At 38.7% G+C, this 12477-nt stretch overlaps 1 protein-coding gene across 3 annotated transcripts in view; it reads left to right on the top strand.

The window, feature by feature from the left end:
* Positions 1-12477, top strand: part of ROR2 (receptor tyrosine kinase like orphan receptor 2) — a 138258-nt gene that overhangs the window by 87599 nt on the left and 38182 nt on the right. For all 3 annotated transcript variants that reach the window (XM_054055344.1, XM_009566354.2, XM_054055345.1), the window contains exon 2: positions 10434-10511. In XM_054055344.1, coding sequence (XP_053911319.1) covers positions 10434-10511 — 78 coding nt within the window. The remainder of the gene's footprint in view (positions 1-10433; positions 10512-12477) is intronic.

The following is a 12477-nucleotide window of genomic DNA, read 5'->3' on the forward strand; positions in this document are numbered from 1 at the left end:
CCCAGAAATCATAACTATTCTCAACCTTTTCATTGAGATTATTTTGTTTTCACAGCCAGAAGCAGTAAAATAATCAATCATGTAATATTGCTGTGGATAATTATCATGTTTCTTGGTGTTCTTTGAGCTACTGCAGGTGTGTTCAGAGGCGCTATTGGTTGTGTTTAAACTGCAGTTTTACAGCTGAGGTAGTGAAGAGTTTTGGAATGTAACCACAATTGCTTTACTTTTTTTTTTTTTTTACTTTTTTTATTTTTTTAAACATAATACATTACCTTTAACAACTCTTTGTTATGAAGTCCAGAATCAGTTGTGTTTTTTCCATGCTTTGAGGCTTTTTGATGCTCCGTGGTATGCTGACTTGGACTGTTAAACATGTAAAGAAAAGTTATGTTTGTGATGACTAGTAGACTTTGTTCCTTTGTACACTGCAATGCATTTATGGTTTTAAAAACCTGTAGTATTTTACTCTGTAAATACCATGGAGCTCATTCTTATTTATTGAACCATTCAGAACAGTTCTATTTGCTGATTGATGAGAAGCTTGGCATGAGCCGGTAATGTGCGCTCACAGCCCAGAAGGCCAACCATATCCTGGGCTGCATCTAAAGAAGCATGGCCAGCAGGTCAAAGGAGGTGATTCTGCCCCTCTGCTCCGCTCTTGTGAGACTTCGCCTGGAGTATTGTGTCCAGTTCTGGAATCCTCAGCATACAAAGAATATGGGACTGCTGCAATAGGTCCAGGGGAGGGCTACGAAGATGATCAGAGGGCTGGAGCACCTCTGCCATGAGTACAGGCTGAGAGAGTTGGAGTTGTTCAATCTGGAGAAGAGAAGACACTGGTGAGACCTTACAGTGGCCTTTCAGTACCTGAAGGGGCTGCAAGAAAGCTGGGAGGGACTTTTTACAAGGGTGTGTAGTGGTAGCACGAGGGGGAATGGCTAAAATTGGAGAAGGGAAGATTTAGACTAGACATAATGTGAAATTTCTTCACAATGAGGATGGTGAGGCACAGGAACCGGTTGACCAGGAGGTTTGGAATTAAGTGATCTCTAAGGTTCCTTCCAACTCAAACCATTCTATGATTGCCATAATTACATCTTATTTGGCTTCCAAATAGAATCATAGAATGATAGACTTATTGAGGCTAGAAGCAAAGCTAGCACTCTGCAGTGGCTCTAATGTTTCTTTACCACAGTGTTCAGGAATAAGCCTTAAGTTTGGAAATCTGTGATCATTTTAGATGACCATAGTCATCTAAAAACTCCCCCCCACCTTTTCTCTGCTCCAGCTTCTTGCTTCCATGCTTCTCCTTTCCTTGTGCTGACTCCAACACTCATGTAGCTGCACTGGCAAACAAATCAAGGAACTAACCTTTCCCCCTCTCTGCCCCTAGGCAACTGAGGTACAAAAGATTAACAGATATTTACTGCAGCCATGAGAACTGGGTGTTTATAAGCTTTTGAAAACCCTGGTAGACATCTGTCTCCATCTTTTGGCATCAAATTCTTTTAGCAAGCCGGCCTAAGGTGCCTTGGCTAGGACTTTGCAAGAAGTCCCAAGAATTGCAAACAGGATTTGGATATTCCTTCGTGCAGGCTGGGTTCCTGTTTAATGTTCTCCATTCTGTTGTAAAATAAGAGGGGTTGAACGTTATTGCAACTTTACGAAAATAGTGTTTTGGGTGTGAATTAATAGAATAATTTTAATCCAAAGCTGGTCTTCTTCAGAACTTAGCTGAGTGCTGGAAATGGTGATGTAAAATTAGTATCTTCTTTTCCATGGATGCTGTTCATTTTACTGTAATTTTGTGACAGCTATTGGTGCAGATTCCTTTGTGAATGAAATATGAATAAATCTTTATTGTTGATTTGTCTCACTAACATATCTGAACTGCACTTTAAGTGGCAAATATGAGTTGCAAGAGGAAGAATATGAGTTATTTAATGGCCAAACTCAGTGATGAGTGTTGTATAATGTAAGGATTCACAGTGCAGTTGAAAATGCAGCTGTGTAGTTAATGTACAATATGCATTAACAATCTGAAGCATTAAAATAAATCAAAATATTCAAAGTCTAAGTTTGAATTCCTGTTAGTAATATTGTAAAAGACTTATCTGATTTTGTTCTTTTCATGCTGACTTCGTAGTACTTGGTGAGGTGCCTGGCTGGTGACTAAGAAGGTAAACTGCATCTTCAGTATATTTTTTTCTGTTTTGGAGGTTCATTGCAGCTCTGTGTGGAAATGAAGAATCATTCTTTCTCTGCAGTTTTGCGCTGATGGCCAGCTGGATTCTTTTTCTGTGTTTTGGTTTGATGGTAGGATACTAAGGGCTGTTTCACTAAATAAGGAAGTTCCTGCGGGAACCTTTTGAAATCTGTAAAGCAGCTTTTTCATCATGCACTTTACTACCAGTTTTCCAAAAAAGAAAACCACTTTATCTTGGATTGGTCTGGTAACAGAAACATTCACTGTACCAGATTAAAGCAATATGCAGATCTCCTCTTTATGCGTTTAACAATAACAGCAAGGAAACGGATGTCAAAGTATAGGAGTTTGAATCTCCGTTAAGATGTGTTTGAGAAATGAGGTCTCACTATGCAGTACTAATGTAATTTAACATTTGTCTTTTAACTTAAATCAATGATAAGTTTTCTGTCCAAATTAAATAACGAAAGCTTTTTCATTGCTACAGACCACAAACATCATATCTGCCTTCATCCACTAGTGTTGTTCCCTCATTTTGCAATAGAGTTTTTCCTGATACTTACTGAAATGAAACCATTTCAAATATACTGTTATGTAAAATAATAAAAAAGAATAATAAAAATCTAAAGAGTGGAAAAAGTCACACTAATGGAACAAGAGATTTGTTTCAATCAGAAATGTTTATAAATTATGGGAACTTATTCTGTAGAACTCAACTCTGGCTCTTGTAAGAGGTTTCTTGTCTGTGTTGTCTACCAGCTTTCTGAAGGTTCTCTGACTTCCAGGCTAGTGTTAGATTTACTTTAAATATACTTATTTAATGTTATTTTGATGTTATAACAGTAGGCTTAGAAAAAGTTATTCCTTTTCTAATGATCTCATAGTCAGAGCTTTTTATTACTATGAATTTAGCAGAAAGTAGTTTTAAAGAGTTTTGGATGGCTAAATTTAAATTAACTACTTAACTATCCTGTCAATAGTATGCTTTTTGAGCTGATAGCAAGCTAGGAAATGCCTGATTTTCAAACTTCAAAGTTGTCTGATTGAAGCAACTGCAACAAAAAAAGTACAGATTATTTCCCTCACCTTCAGCTATTTTTATGTGAAGCTGTAGCAGTTAAGCAACGTGTGCTGTGGAGGTTCTAATCTGCCATCACTGTGAAACGGGTGTACTGATTTTATGCTACAAACTGCATCTTTTGTAGATTATTCACCACCCTTTACAGGTCTGCCATGCCCACTCTGCAATTGGTTGCCAGGGGCTGCAGATGTTGGAAGAGAGAAATTTCAATGAAAGGCCCTGATTCAGCAACCCAAGCAGCCTGCCTCCCCCCAGCCAAAGTAATCAGATTGGCAGCTGAATCAAAGGGTACAGTGGGCCCTTTGTTTGGGAGCTCCAGAGGTTAGTAACTGACAGAAGGTCAACAAAGTTTTATGAAGAGAAGAACAGAATATTAGAGGGTATTAGGCTGAAAAGAGGGAATTTGGGAGTTTTATGTTATTGGAAGAATGTTAGAACCTGAGTCAAAGGTTACAGTGGCAGGAAGCAAAGGTTGCATGTTGCTATTTAAATATGCAAATAGTTTCAGCTCCAGAAACAGGATTATTGATGAGTGGAAGGAACGACTGAACAAAAAATCTGCAGTTTTTCTAGTTGTAGCTATGTGCAATTGTTAATGTTAAAAGATTTATTTGTAAGCTTTGGGATATAACTGAGAGTGGTAGAAGGATGGTTGTTTTCGTCAGAGAATCAGGAGGCCAGAAAAGATCTTAAGAGGTCCTGTTTCAAGCTGGGAGAAGAATAATTAGCTGTATCTGTGTCTGTGCAGTATCATATGCAGTAGGCACTTGCCTAGTCTGCCACCCTGGAAAATTTCATTCACTGAGACCTGTGTGTTTGAAGAATGCTAGCTCCATGCCTGGTCTCCTTCAGACAAAGCAGGCATATCAGTCATTCTTTTTTCTTTTTGTTGGTCATATTTCGTGGACCATCATCATAGCAAAAGTTGTAGTATTTCAATTAGACCCACGTCCATCTTGATATAGGAATACAGAAAACTGGAGAAAGCACTCCAGGAACTTATTAGCATTGAGTAGACTGGAAGAATTACTACTGCGTATGTGTCCCAGTATGATGTTTGCCTTGTTTTCATTAGCTTGAGATAGTTGACTTACATTCAGTTCTAATCCATGTAAGCCACTTCAATATTAGCATCTATGTTGGTTATTACTCATTATCTGTTTTATTGTAAATACGTAAAAATAACCTCTTTGTTTTGTTATTTTTCTAGGACTTGAAGTTAAGTTGATGGGTCTGTAATTCTCTGGCACTTGTTTTTAGACTTTTTAATAAGTAGTAGGAACTATCTGTACAATTTTGCATCTGCTAAGCTCTTAACTGCTCTAAATTAATCAGGCCCACTCTGGCTGAAAATACTTGACTTCATTATTCTCTTCGTATGTTAGGCTGAGGCCTTGGTTTGTCCCTCGTATCAATTATGATAAGTGCCTGCTTGTGAAATTTTGATGAAGATTAATGTATTGTTTTGATAATCTGCTGATGGTCATGAGAGTTGTGAAATCTATTTATTACTGTTCCCTCTCAGGTAATGAATGATCTGTGAACTCATAACCATTTCAGAGGGAAAAATTTAGCTCTTTTATGGTGTATGCCATATGTCCTGTGAGGCTACTTGCACTGAATTTTGTCAGTAAGCAGACTTTCTCATAACATCGGAAGGGAATCGACAAAAGAAGGAATAATTATTTATATTCAGTTTGGAAAAGGATTTTCTATACTTCTTGTTTTCTTGACGCAGTTTACTATAGCAAGTTAAAGGAACAGGATGTACTTTGCATAGCAGAAGCAGAACACTGACTTTAAATATGATTTCTCTTTTGGAGTTGAGATTTTCCTTAAATAGTTGTAGCTTCTTTTATTGCCCTGAAAAGTTAAGAAATCCTTTTTGTGGGGGTCAGCAGTTTAAAAGAGGTACTATTTACAGAATCTGCCTTTCAATTAGAGTCATAGAATCATACAATGGTTTGGGTTGGGTTGGAAGGGTTCTTAAAGATCATCTAGTTATAACCCTCCCTGAAGTGGGCAAGGACATCTCCCACTAGACCAGGCTGCTCAAAGCCTCATCCAACCTGGTCTTGAACACTTTAACAGATGGATGGGGCAGCCACCCCTTCCCTGGGTAACCTGCATCATGAAGAATTTCTTCTTAATATCTAATCTAAATCTTCCCCCCCTCCAATTTATAGCCATTCCCCCTTGTCCTATCACTACATGCTTTTACAAAAGGTCCCTCCCCGGCTTTCTTGTAACCGCCTTCAGGTACTGGAAGGCACTGTAAGGTCTCCCCAGTGCCTTCTCTTCTCCAGATTGAACGACCCCAACTCTCTCAGCCTGTCCTCATAGCAGAGGTACTCTCGCCTTTTGATATCTTTGTAGCCCTCCCCTGTATCTATTCCAGCAGTTCCATATCCTTCTTATGTTGAGGATTCCAGAACTGAGCACAATAGTCCAGGTGAAGTCTCACAAGAGCGGAGCAGAGGGGCAGAATCACCTCCCTCGACCTGCTGGCCACAATTCCTTAGATGCAGCCCAGGATATGGTTTGCCTTCTGGGCTGTGAGCTCACATTGCTGGCTCGTGTCGAGCTTCTCATCAACCAGCACCCCCAAGCCCTTCTCTGCAGGGTTGCTCTCAATCACATCACCCCCCATCCAGTATTGAAATCACGGATTGCCCCGACCCAGATGTAGGGCTTTGCACTTGGCCTTGTTAAACCTCACGAGGTTCACACAGGCTCACTCCTCCTGCCTGTTCAGGTCCCTCTAGATGACATCCCATCCTCCTGGTGTGACACCTCCACTGCTCAGCTTTGTGTCATCTGCAAACTTGCTGGGGGTTTATTTGATGTCGCTGCCTATGCCACTGATGAAGATACGAAACAGCACTGGTCCCAGTACAGACCCTTAAGGGACACCGCTTGTCACAGATCTGCATCTGGACATCATAGAATCATAGCATCATAGAATCACAGAATCATCGAATAGTTAGGGTTGGAAGGGTCCTTAAAGGTCATCTAGTTCCAATGCCCCTGCCATGGGCAGGGCCATTCCATTGAAACAAGCCGCACAAGGCCCCATCCAACCTGGCCTTGAACACCTCCAGGGATGGGACATCCACAACTTCCCTTGGCAACCTGTTCCAGTGTCTCACCACTCTCATGGTGAAGAAATTCCTAATGTTGGGTCTAAATCTGCCCCTCTCTAGTTCATATCCATTCTCCCTCATCCTATCACCAGAAGCCTTCATGAATAGCCCCTCTCCAGCTTAAACATCAAGCCATTGTCCACTACTCTGAATGTGACCAACTAACCAGTTTCTTCAGATCACATCTGTTGGTTTTCCTGTGTCCACTGCTGTGGTTACCCCCTCATAGAAAGCCACAAGGTTGTTCAGGCAGGATTTGCCCCTGCTGAAGCCAGGAACTACACTGTGTGGTCCCTGAAAAGAGGAGCATTCCTAGGCATCTGCTTTACTTTGTTTAACAGGCTTGAATAGGAGAGTTTGACAGCCTGTATACCTTTTATCCATTTCCTTTTTTGTCTTTCCTGTTCAAGGAACATCTGGGCCATGCAAAGTTCTCTGCCAGGAACTTTTTCAGGCTTGGACTGTACAAGCCTGTGCAGCTGCTTTCTGTGCTTGCCTGCACGGTTGTCCATCCTGCTGTGGGGTTTCCTTGTACACCAATGTGGTTATGTTCATTGAGACACTTTCCAGGTGCCACGATGTCTTGATTTTTCTTTAGCTAGCTACATATTTATGTAGTAGCATGCTAATTAGCATCATTAGTGCAAATGGGTGTTGGTAACAACACATGTAAGGTTCAGATATTGAGCATTTATCTTCTTATCAGTTTTTAATAGCAAATTCTGTGGGTTGCTGTTGATGTGTCATTTTTGTGGTTTGCAAGTCTACTTTTTTTCTGAGCATTGTATGACAATGCGGTGTTTGTAGTTGACATGAATAATCATATCTTTTCTAGCAGTAGGTGCTTACTGATAGGATTGAAAAAAAGTTGGACACCTAAAATTATTTTGTGGGTTTTCCTCCACTTCACGCAGTGGAATGACACATAAAAGAAAGCTGCCAGGAAGAGATTTAGAAAGTAGGAAGAAGGAAAGCATACTGGGATAATCTTACCGAAATGTTGCATAAACAAAATAGGAAAAGGAACATAAGTTGAAAATCAGATGCGAACAGGAGCACAGTCAGACAAGAGACCGGACATTCAGACAAGAGTAAGACTGTAGGGAGTTGGTAATTGCACATAATCAAGGGTGCATGTACGCTACAGTAAACAGAAGTAAAGAAAAAATGACAACAAAAATTGTTACCTGTTGAGGAAAACACAATGAATTTCCTCCTAGCAGGAAAAATGTACTAAGTTTATGAATGCAAAATCAGAAAGCACCAGGAAAAATATTCAACTGGAATACACAGCTTTTCCTTGAAGTTCTTGACTCCGGGATTTTTAAAATTGTGTTTAATTCAAGAGCAAGCAGTGGTTTGTTGGTCATCTTAACCAGATGAATTTATGGTCTAAAAATATGTGATATTTCATACAAATGATAACTTTCTGATGTTTTAAGTTGTGGTACAGGAAATTTAGGGTTAAATCTTGGAATTCATAATAATTGTGATTGAAGTGGAATGCTGCAGATAACTGAAAATAAAAATTTTTCTTTTATAAAAGCAATTTTAAGTGACAGATCTATTTTCTATTTTTAATTTACAAAATACACAAAGGATTTCCAATTCTGACTTTGCTTAACTGTGGTGACTTTGCTGGTAGGTGGTTTCTACGGTTGTAATTGTTCTCTGATAAAGCACATATGGAGATTAATGTTTTTTTCCAGACTTAAACATACCAAGCATAAGAGTGAATCATACAAAACTATAACTGAAATTTTCAGATCAGTAAGTGCTTTTGTTACTTTACATCTTTGTTTTGGAAAGGTTCAAAAAATTAAGCGCCTGGGAAGGAGGGAAGAGAGAAGGACATTTATATGCTCACTTATCTGTCTCTCCAATGTTTTTTCCTGTTGTGAATCCCACTAAATGATGGAAGAGATGGAAACAACTGTTTTAAACTTGAACATGTGGTATTAAACCTAAAGTGCTCCTCATATGTTTGGCAGTTTGGGGTCTAGTGAGTGTTAAGCAACCTAGTGTCCTTGAGAGTGGCTTTATATGAATAATGTTTTGTCCTGTGAATACTGGTAGATTATGATCATCATAACAAGCCAGGTACAGGTGCTTGTGGACTAAAAGAACAGTTGCTCCTTCCTACTCTTATTTTACCTCATCTTGGATTTCTCTACCCTGTGGCCAGTGTGACATAGAGGAGGTCAAGCAGAAGCCAGGGAATAGACATGAACTTGCCTTTCTCCCCCTTGGAAAAAGTTACATGTGATGTATCTCTGCCGAAATTTGGTGGAAATATCCCTGTCATACAGTCATCATTTCACACTGGTCAACAAAACTGCTGTACAGTAAAAAGTCAGGCACTGAGTCTGCACTGTGCCCACAGGGATGTGAAGACACACTGGAGCAGGATTCAAAACAGCAATTTAAGATGCCACTACCTTGGCCACCTATGTCCATTTCCCCCTCCAGTCTGCAGAGGAAAACTATCTATGATTTCCATTGGTCAGTGTGGGAGTGACAGAAGCTGATATCTGTCCAAGCCTTAGCTGCTGCAGTTTGAAAGAGAGTGTCTTACCAGTAGTACAGCACTGTCTTCACTATCACTCTAATTGGAGTGTCTGGAAACGAGCACACAACTCAAGTGAAATCAGTAGTAGTGCCAGGCAAGGAACTTCAAGCAGTAGGAGATAGAGGAAGAGATGAAGTAGTAACAGAGTGGCAGTATTGTGACAAAATAAATACTTTCAGACTGAGGTAGAGGTTGCCTCCAATTTTTTCTGTTTTACCCAGTAAACTTATGGCAAGTTAGCTAAGTCTTTTGTTCTCAATTAATGGGTAAAAGCATGAAAGAAAAATAGAAAATAATCACAGTCTCAATACTTTTCTTCTTTTATAATATGGTGGAAGATAGGAATGGAGTTACTTGTGTTTCATCACTGTGATTTGCAATCAGAGTGTTACTGTAGAGCATAGTATGATAGAAAAGGAATGGGGACAAAAGGAAGAGGGAGAGCCATTTCCCTAACTTCATTTCACCCAAAACATTACTATGTACAACCTTAACAAATCTAAAACAAAACCCAGAACTTTTGCTTTGGATTCTGATGACCTTAGATTTGCGTGCTATCTTGGTGGTATTCCAAGGTGATAAAGAATTTGGATAACAAAATGTAAATTAAGAAATAAAAAAATATAGAGGTTGAAATTTGAGAAGTTGTTTCAGTAAAAGGACCACTATAGCTTTATGTAAGTTCAGCTCTGTTACTGACAGCATCATATTTTAAAAATGTAGAGTGAATAGATTTCCTCCCATTTTATAATGGTCAGGGTTTTGCAAGACCTGCAAAAACAAAGGAACATGGAAGTATTGTCTGCTGTCTGCAGCAGCTGCTGGCTAAACATTGTTTGTGTCTTATTTTGATATATGTTAGACACAAACATGGGGCACACAGAGAAAGATTTCCTTCCATTTCATCATTCTTTGGAATACTTCACTCATGATTATTGTATTTACATTTCTGCACAATATCTTTTAGGGATGTGGTTGAGAATAGGATAAGAAAATCAGCAGAGGTGTTGAATGGATGTGGGTGAGAATAGGATAAGAAAATCAGCAGAGGTGTTGAATCTGACCTCCAGAAATAGAATTGGAATTACTGTCATGTAACTCAAAAAAAAAATTATACTATTTTGTAGCTGAGATTGTCCACTGCTTTCAGGAAGTGTTTGCATTGTTTATAAAACTGTGTCAATTTTATTCTGGTAAGAACTGGAAAGTAGTTCCTAACGTTGCCTGTATTTGCCAAGCACAAAGTAAATTATTGCAAAGTTTTCTAATCTGCAATGTATAAATCCTGACCTTGTTTGTAGGTGTTTCCTGTGTGCTACTCTGGAATCGCAATCTGAACTGAATGAGTTTGCTGAACTCACTGTCATAATGTTGTTTAAGAGAAAGATTAACTCAGACCTCAATTCAACAAAATCTCTTTTTTTCCCCTAGGTGAAATGGAAATTCCGGATTCAAGTAACCCCTTAGGTCATGCAGATGGACTTGAGAGACCAATTCCAACACCTAAAGGTAGAATTAATTGTAGTTATTTTTTAACACTCCCCTTCCCCCCCAAATATAAGCATACCTTAGGATCAGCAAAATCCTGTTATTATATGTTCACTTGATTTACCTGTGAATACAAGTCTGTAAGAAAGGCAGGCTTGTGTGACTTAATACTTCTGGTTCTAAGCAGGGATAGCAAGGTTATAGGAGTCTATAAAAAATAATTTTAAAGTATGTTCAGTCAAAAGAGGGATTAGACGTTTGACCCAAACACAGACAGTTATTATTACCTTCCTAGCATATTTTCTGCTGCATTGGCACCATGAGAATTATTTAGTTTTGTACAGTGCCACATTTGACATCTATAGATAAACCTGAAGTATTGGTATGTCTAAGTATCTTTGGTTTGAGGTAGTTAAAGCCAGGCCATAACAACACAAGAACAGTTACTTTTTAAGTAGCTCTGAGTGTTAGTGATTTTTTTTTTAAACTGACTAATGGCAGAATTTCTGTAAATTTTGGTTAGCATATTTTTTTATGATGCTTTATCACTTATGCTATTGATCACAATGCTGTTTTTGGATCTGGAAACACATATATTTACTCCAGATTGTGACTCCAATTACAATTTCTTGCAACTTCCTAGAGCATTTTTGGTGTTCTACGTGAAGAAGCATGTTTTCTCACTTGGCAATACAGATTTATTCTTCATTGCATGGATGTACTGCTGTAGAAAGGCAACTCCTATCCTCAGACAAACTATCAGATAAGTTTGTTAGCATGAATAGCTCAGTCTGCTTTCTGCCTTATCATTAGCATTCTCAGCAAGATGAGCTTATGCTGAAGCCTACAAAGCTCTGCATTGCTGGTCAGAAACTTCATTGGGGAGTTCCTTCTCTTCCACAGGAACATAAATTTTGAGGGTACCTTGGAATACAGTCTCTCTCTCTCTCATAGAAATCCAATGTCATATAGACCTTATTGTATTTTACCTGAACACTAGTTGTATTTCTTACGTTGGCTGTGCTTGCTAGAAGGGTTTATTTTCAGGTCTTCCATTAATTTCTGTCCTTAATTGGATAAAAGATGTATTTATGTTTGCATATCTCTAACCAGGTTCCTACTGATCATTAGTAACGGACTGTGTCCTTCCCACCTGGGAGGAAGACTTGGTGTACTCTTCTTCTAAACCCATTTCCACTTCCGGAAGCTCCAAGTTATTTTACAGGATTAAAGTTTGTCCTTCATTATAGGAGTAAATTTCAGTAGTAGGCATTCCTGTCAGCAGGACTGTATACTGTGGTTGTTTTATCCACTTCACGTTCACATATCCACTATTTTTGGTCAGATAAGGTCCATGTTTAATCTTTAACGGCATCTGACAGGCTTGTTTACTTGGCAAGTTGGTCTCACTTTTTTGTTATGTCTGAGCTTTTAAGGCTCAGACATAAAAGAAAATGTTATTTCATGTGACATTACTTGGTTAAATTCTTACTGAGAAAGGAGTTGTAGTTATTTCCTTTTTTTTTTTTTTTTTTTTTTGCAGGGCCACAGGCAATACCTGTCTAAGGAAGTGATTAATCACATCTCAAACATTTCTACATCATAAGGATTTTGTATTTCCTTCAGAAAAAAGAGACTCTTATTCTTACATGACTTGTTGGTGTAGGATCTGTTGTTAGTTTCCAGCATGCCTGCTCTGGAAGTGGCCTCATTTTGCTCCCCTGTTATTTTTGTGGCTACAAAATACTCCAGATAAGCAAAAATCCTCTGGTTGAAATTTTTGTTTCTTTGGTTGGAATGTTAACCCATGTATTTCTGTATCATAGTGAGGCAGCAATTTTTATTTCAAAAAATTGGTGGACAGTTCTACTTAAGAGTTTGTACTTACCATTGAGACTATTAGAAAGAGTCGTTTAGCTTCTTCTATCATGTTGACCTTATTTTCTTACATGAGAACTGTTTAGTTTATGACCTCCGTTTTTCTTCT

Source organism: Cuculus canorus, chromosome Z (assembly GCF_017976375.1).
Source record: "Cuculus canorus isolate bCucCan1 chromosome Z, bCucCan1.pri, whole genome shotgun sequence".
Classification (NCBI taxonomy): Eukaryota; Metazoa; Chordata; class Aves; order Cuculiformes; family Cuculidae; genus Cuculus; species Cuculus canorus.